This window comes from Eleginops maclovinus, chromosome 2 (assembly GCF_036324505.1).
Source record: "Eleginops maclovinus isolate JMC-PN-2008 ecotype Puerto Natales chromosome 2, JC_Emac_rtc_rv5, whole genome shotgun sequence".
In the NCBI taxonomy this organism is placed as follows: Eukaryota; Metazoa; Chordata; class Actinopteri; order Perciformes; family Eleginopidae; genus Eleginops; species Eleginops maclovinus.
In genome coordinates, this window is record NC_086350.1 from 4143418 (window position 1) to 4150388 (window position 6971).

Consider the following 6971-nt stretch of genomic DNA (forward strand, 5'->3'; position numbering starts at 1 on the left):
TCGTCTCACTCCAGTGAATTTTTGCCTAGGGCCGCGACAGACTCTAGAATCTCCACTGGATATGCTGAATATAACCCCATATCATTACATCTATCTGTGCTTCTCAGTCCAACACCATGGTCATCTCAATAAGTGTTTGGATAAGGTTGAGCGAAAATGCTACAAACCTATGTGATCTGAAAGAACAAGATGCATCCTGCAGATTAAAACAGCATATAAGGAGTGCAATTAGTAAAATGCCACATACAAAATAATGCAGCAGTAATATTAATCCAAACATATCCCATATATAAGTACAACACTGACAGGGAGTGACAAGTGTATGTATATATGACCTTTCAGCCTGGACTTAAAAGGACCTGCAGGTTTCTGGGAGATTGTTCCAGATATTTGGAGCATAATAACTGAATGCTGCTTCTCCATGTTTAGTTCTGACTCTTGTAATACTAGCATTGTTTTTATTCTATACATTTTATAGGTTATTACTTGTATTAGTACAGAGAATAAGTTGGTCTTTTATCCTTTATTATTTATTTAGGTTTTTGTATTATTATTATTATTATTATTATTATTATTATTATTATTATTATTATTATTGTTATTATTATTATTTTTAGCCTTTTTGGTTTTATTTTATTTCATAGGTTTTTATATTGTAATGTATTTATTTATTTTGCCTTTTATTTTTCAGAGGGATCATTAATCATTTTATTTTTATTATCATAACTTTTAACTCCTGTGTCCCTTAAACGGTTAAACTTTTGTATTATGCTGCATATGTGCTAAAGTTTTTACCATCTGACCTTCCTGTTTTAATGTGTGATGTGTGCCATGTGTGAATCACTTTGAGCTGCACCCAGTGTATGAAAAGTGCTTTACAAATAAAGCTTTATTATTATTAAGGATTTGAATGCAGGACTTTTACTGGTAGTGGCGTGTTTTCAGTCAGGAAAGCGTCATGGGAAAACTCCACTATCTGCAGCTGAGCAGTGAGCGCTGATAACAGGTTTAATCTGCGAGTTTTTCACTGAAAATAACTTGTTTGTGTGCGGAGCGTCTGCCGTGGGATCACAGCAGCTGCCTCACAGAAGCTTTAAAGAAGAGGAGAGGACCAGAGCAGAGTCAACCATTCCAACACAGAGACATGATGGTAGGTGTCTGGCTGCTGACGCTGCTGCTGGCTGCGGCCCACGCCGAGAGGCTCTTCATCGGGTGAGTTCCTCTGAAAGCAGGGGAGGAAAGTAACTGAGTATACTTCCTTTTGCTCTCTTTAGTTGCTGACTCTCACTAAAGAAGGGTTCAGTTCTTTGCTCTTTAGAAAGTTTAACAATACTTTTGACGCCAAGATACCTAAAAACCTACTTTTCAAACATTGGTTTCTGATTTAATATAAATGAAGGATGTTTTAAACTTCAATCAACACTTGTGCAACCTAACAACAATATCAAGTCAGGAAAGTTGGATAAATAAACCTAAAACATGCGGTCAACACAGGCTGTTGCTGGAATCACAAAGTAAATATCCTCACAAATAAACTTGCAGGCTTAGTTATTAAATAAAATATCTTGAGTCTTGATCAGGGGGTTTTATTTTCCTCCATGTGATGCTTTATAATCAGCATGTTACATAACGAAAAAATACATTTGTATTCAACGGGCAGAAAAAAGACTCAGCGTTTTGTTTAGAGAAAGGTGGAATCACTGTTACAGTCGAATGAAATTAAACAACACAGGAGTCGTGGGTATAAACTGTTCTGCCGATGAATTGCTTTTTATTTTGGTGAGGGGTGAATTGAATCTTCTTCTACTGCAGAAAATAACTTGGGTTAGAGAATCATCTTAAAAACTGTAATACTTTTCTATCTGCAGGGATCAGGTCCTCAGGATCAATGTGGAGTCAGAGGAGCAGATCAAACTCCTGCAGGACCTGGAGACTAGAGAGGAGTTGGAGGTACACTCACACACACACACACACACACACACACACACACACACACACACACACACACACACACACAAACACACACACCCTAAAACATTTTGTGACGGTAGCTCCACCTGAGATAAAATAAGATAAAAAATATGAAAAAATGTAAATAAAAAGGGACATAAAGTAAAAATGTTGAATTAAAAAATAAAATACAAAAACATAAAATAGGTATTTGTATGCAAAGGGGAGTTGAAGGTAAAATAAATGAAATAGGATAAAAAAATATGTATGTAAACATATAGGATAAAGTAAAAACGCAGTACAGTATGTTCATCATGCTTTCTCAGCTGTTGGGCCAAAGACATTCTCATGAAACTCCCAGTACAGGTCATAAGACAAGGAAAAGGGGATAGCATGGCAAAATAAGAATACAGATGAATGATTCTAAAGTCAATAAGTGTTGGGTTTGGATGCTTTTAAGCAGATTGGTTTCAAATTATTATTTTTGCCTGCACACTCCCTCATACATGTTGCCATTTACTGTTTGATTTAGTTTCACTGGCAGCGGGAGGAAGCTGAGAGTTGTTGAATTGATGATGAGGGTTAGTACGTGGGTTAACGGTGTCAGAAAGTCAGAAACTTCAGGCTCATGTCTTCTGCTGCACAGAACTTATCCAGACATTGACATTTCCTCCTATTTTATTCTATTTATTAAATATTCACTCCTCCAAGATGTAAATTAATGCAGATTTAAGGGCAGACAAATCAATGTTTTTCATAGATTGAAAAACAACAGATTCAAATTTGAGAAGATGTTGTTTTAAACTCTGATTAAATTAATTATTCAGATTTATGCTGCAATAGTTTTCCGTGATTTGATACTTTATCTGCTCCAGACTTCAGTAATGTGTTTATATCAAAGTTAGAGATTTGGAGATCCATAAGAGTCCACTTATTCTCTCAAAAAACAGGAAACAAGCGAGGAGTGGGGGAGTAACATGTAGGTAGGAGGAAGTAATAGGGGACCCACCTGGGTGACATGATTACAGTCTACAGGTATCCAGGATTTAATAAATAAATAACTATTTAAATATTAACCAAAAAAACAACGTAAATAAAAATGAATAATACCAATGAATATTAATATAATAATCTAAAAATGCCACTGTTATTAATACTAGTAGTCATTATTATTATTATACAATTTTACAAAAATATCAAAAACATTGAAGTACAAAAATAGGTTAATGAATAAAAATAAACACAAATAAAATGTACTTAAGATATATATAATATAATCAATACTGTATATTATTTCTTTTAATTAAAATAATATTTTTTATGTTTAAATTCCTGGTTATTGTTACCTTGAAAGCACAATCTGGACAATGTATGAATATATATGTATATCCACATACCCTACTACTATAAGAGAAATCGATGTATACAATGATGGGGCCAAAAGCAACTCAGTATCTTCACAACACAAAGAGAATATATAGTCCAATCAGTGACTCCTCCTCCTCACCTGTCTGATCCCAGCTGGACTTCTGGCTCCACCCGGTCTCCACCGAGCTCCCCGTGGACCTCAGAGTGCCGCGCGCCAGCGTGAGCTCTGTGACGGAGTTCCTGAACGCCAACAACATCGCCTTCTCTGTCCTCATCAGCAACCTGCAGGTGTGTGATCTGATCCGTGTCCCTCATTAAAGTTCATCCAGGTGAAACGATGCTGAATGTGAGGTTTCCTGTCTGACACATTCAGGAGCGACTCGATGAGGAGAAGTCCGAGATGATGGAGAACAACATTATGGAGCGCTCCAGCAGGAGCTTCAACTTCGGAGCTTATCATCGTCTGGAGACGGTGAGGATTATGTGCAACTGCAATCCAGTCTAATGTGCCTTTCTTCAAGTAGACTCTATAGCACACCTGGAGAGTTTTGTGTTCAGTACACACACTTTCCATCTGTTTGTATCGTAATGACTTGTCTCTATAGATCTACGACTGGATGGACACTCTGGTGTCTCAGTACTCCACTGTGGTCTCCAAGGTGGAGATCGGGAAATCGTATGAGAACAGGCCCATGTACGTGCTGAAGGTAGGACCTGCCTCAGGCAAGACGTCAGGATGACATGTTTGATCTGTGTCAGGGTCACCTCTCTGCTTCATATGGGTTTATTCTGCTTTCATTGTGTTGTAGTTCAGCACTGGAGGAAACAAGCCGGCCATCTGGATCGACACGGGGATCCACTCCAGAGAGTGGGTCTCTCAGGCCACCGGAGTGTGGACCGCCAACCAGGTGTGACATAGCGACGAGTCAGAGCAAAAGACTGAATCAAAATTGTATTTGTCTTGCCCCTTTTTTAAAAAACAATTCAATGTGTTTTTTTGGGTGACTTTTCATTGTAATTTGAATATCTTTAGTCTGTCCAGTTTTTAAATGTTGATTTTTTTCTCTATCTTCGGACAAGAATGTTCTTTTGAAAAACTTCAAAACCTGTTTTTGCTCAGATTGCCACAGATTACGGTACGGACGCCTCCGTGACCTCCCTGCTGAGGAGCATGGACATCTACATGCTGATCCTCGCCAACCCCGACGGCTACTCCTACACACACACCAACGTACGTCTAGCAGTCAATAGACACATGTTGGCTCAGTAAAACCTGCTACATCTTTCCTCTACATTTCAGTGTTTCAGATGTAAGGTGGATATTTGAGAGAGCAGACCAGTTTGAAGTTTGCATTGTATACACAAATATAGAGTGAGTTGAATTGTGTATCTAAAAAACACACTGACTGAATGTACCTGTGTGATGTTCAGGACCGTATGTGGCGTAAGACCCGCTCAGAGAACCCCAGCTCCATGTGCCGTGGAGTCGATCCCAACAGGAACTGGGATGCAGGCTTTGGTGGTAAGTAACACATTGTACTGACAGGGGGGCAGCTATGTCTGAAATCATTTTGTAGACCCTGCCACATAGTACAGTATATATTTTTAAGGGTCACACTCAGTAATCAATTTGAAGGTGGGATGTATGCCCATTGTAGACCTCGTATACCCCCCATCTCCATTCCCCAGTAGCAGACAGGGCTCAGGGTCTACTGTATCTGACACATTGATTCTTTACAGGACCGGGCTTTGAAGTTAGAATCTATGGCCCAGAAAGATCAGTAACTGTGCAGTGATGAATGTATGACACTGTCCGTGGTGCTGAAGTAGTAGACAGAGAGAAAGTTGCTATTACTAAGTTTCCATCTGAGTCCTGCACTTCTGTCTTGGATATATAATGTATTTTACGCTGGTTAGTTTCCCAATATAGAACCGAAAGAGTAACTCATGGGGCGATTAGACAGTGTTTGGTGAATGGAATGAAACAGGCCTGTCCCCTCGGTGTAAGAAATGAACAACTATCATTTTGTTACGGTGCCTCACTACATGGTTTTATTTTATTTCCTCCCTCCAGGCCCCGGGGCCAGCAAGAACCCCTGCTCCGACTCCTACCACGGCCCCTCTGCTCACTCTGAGATTGAGGTGAAGAACGTGGTGAACTTCATCAAGAACCACGGCAACTTCAAGTCCTTCATCTCCGTCCACGCCTACTCCCAGCTGCTCATGTACCCGTACGGCTACAGCTGCAAGAACGCTGCCCATCAGGCCGAGCTGGTAAGAAGAAGAGAAGAAGAATAAGGAGTCAATTGTGAGGAGGCTCATGGGAAATTCAAACTGACTCTGAGCTGTCTCTCACAGGAAAGTAAAGACAGAGAGGAAGCTACATTTTTATTATAACCTGATTTTAAACATCTCTCTCTATCATTCAATAACGATTTAAAAGCAATATCCTGCCTTCAGAAGACTTGAATAGCCTGAGAACTACTGAGGGTTACATTTCTCATCTGATCACAGTATTATCGCTGAACCTTTGAATGATTTACCCCCAGCATTGACGCATTGACCAATTATAAACCCATCACTACTTATGGCACATTAACTCTTATTTTCTTCAGGTATTTTTGCTCTACAGCACTTAATAATTTGTGGTTTTAGGTCATTTAGATCAAATTGACTGGACTTATAACTCTGCAAGAGGAAGTTTAGCACCTGGATGTTCCTAAGCGTGTTTAATTAAAGAGTGAAAACCTCCTCCATACTATCCCTTTTCTCCATCATGTCCCTTTATGCATTAGTATTATCTGTACGGTTCTTAACTACGGTATTGTGTTTTTGTTCTGTTCCCTACAGCACGCTATCGGCACAGCAGCTGTGCAGAAACTCACTTCCCTCTATGGCACCAGATACCAGGTTGGAAGCATTTGCAACATCATCTGTGAGTATTCGATCAGAGCGCCATATGTTTGAAGGTTGTGAGTTTCAGTACAAATACAGCCCCGTTCTCAGCTTTGTGACAAGCTGTTTTCCTGCTGATCCAAGAATGTTTTGAATAGTTTATTAAGCTTTAACAGAAGGAGAATTGTAAAATAAAGGAAAATCATCGACCTTCAGTTCATTAAACAATTTAAGAGTCAGGATTTGACGTAGATTTACTCATATAAGATATTAGCTTGGGTATATAATGGGGCAAGACATGTGTTTGTTTAAACAATGGTCTACAAAACATAGGTATACTAAACAAACCCAATAAAAGATACTGTATGTCAATTACTTTATTACATTTGAGTACTGTTTATAAAATCTTCTACCATCCTCCCCTCTCCTCTTCCTCTCAGATCAAGCCAGCGGCGGCAGCATCGACTGGTCTTACGATGAAGGCATCAAGTACTCCTTCGCCTTCGAGCTGAGGGACACTGGTCGCTCTGGTTTCCTCCTGCCGGCCACTCAGATCATCCCCACGGCCTCCGAGACCTGGCTGGCTCTCAAACACATCATTGAGTACGTCCGCGATCATCCTTATTATTGATCTGACTAACCTGAGAAAGGAGAATGTACATTAAAATCATTTGACACAGAATAAATGTCCACCTTTCTGTGCTGATTCAAAGTATGACATCTGTCTTATATGTACCAATAAATTCATGAATATTTGA

At 39.4% G+C, this 6971-nt stretch overlaps 1 protein-coding gene across 1 annotated transcript; it reads left to right on the forward strand.

The window, feature by feature from the left end:
- The first annotated feature begins 1043 nt into the window (after window positions 1-1043).
- Window positions 1044-6971, forward strand: cpa4 (carboxypeptidase A4). Its single transcript, XM_063908287.1, has 11 exons — window positions 1044-1212; window positions 1869-1950; window positions 3472-3606; window positions 3692-3790; window positions 3924-4025; window positions 4128-4226; window positions 4439-4549; window positions 4750-4840; window positions 5393-5592; window positions 6169-6253; window positions 6654-6971. Exons 1-11 carry the CDS (start codon window positions 1145-1147, stop codon window positions 6842-6844), a joined length of 1263 nt encoding a protein of 420 aa, XP_063764357.1. The 5' UTR covers window positions 1044-1144; the 3' UTR covers window positions 6845-6971.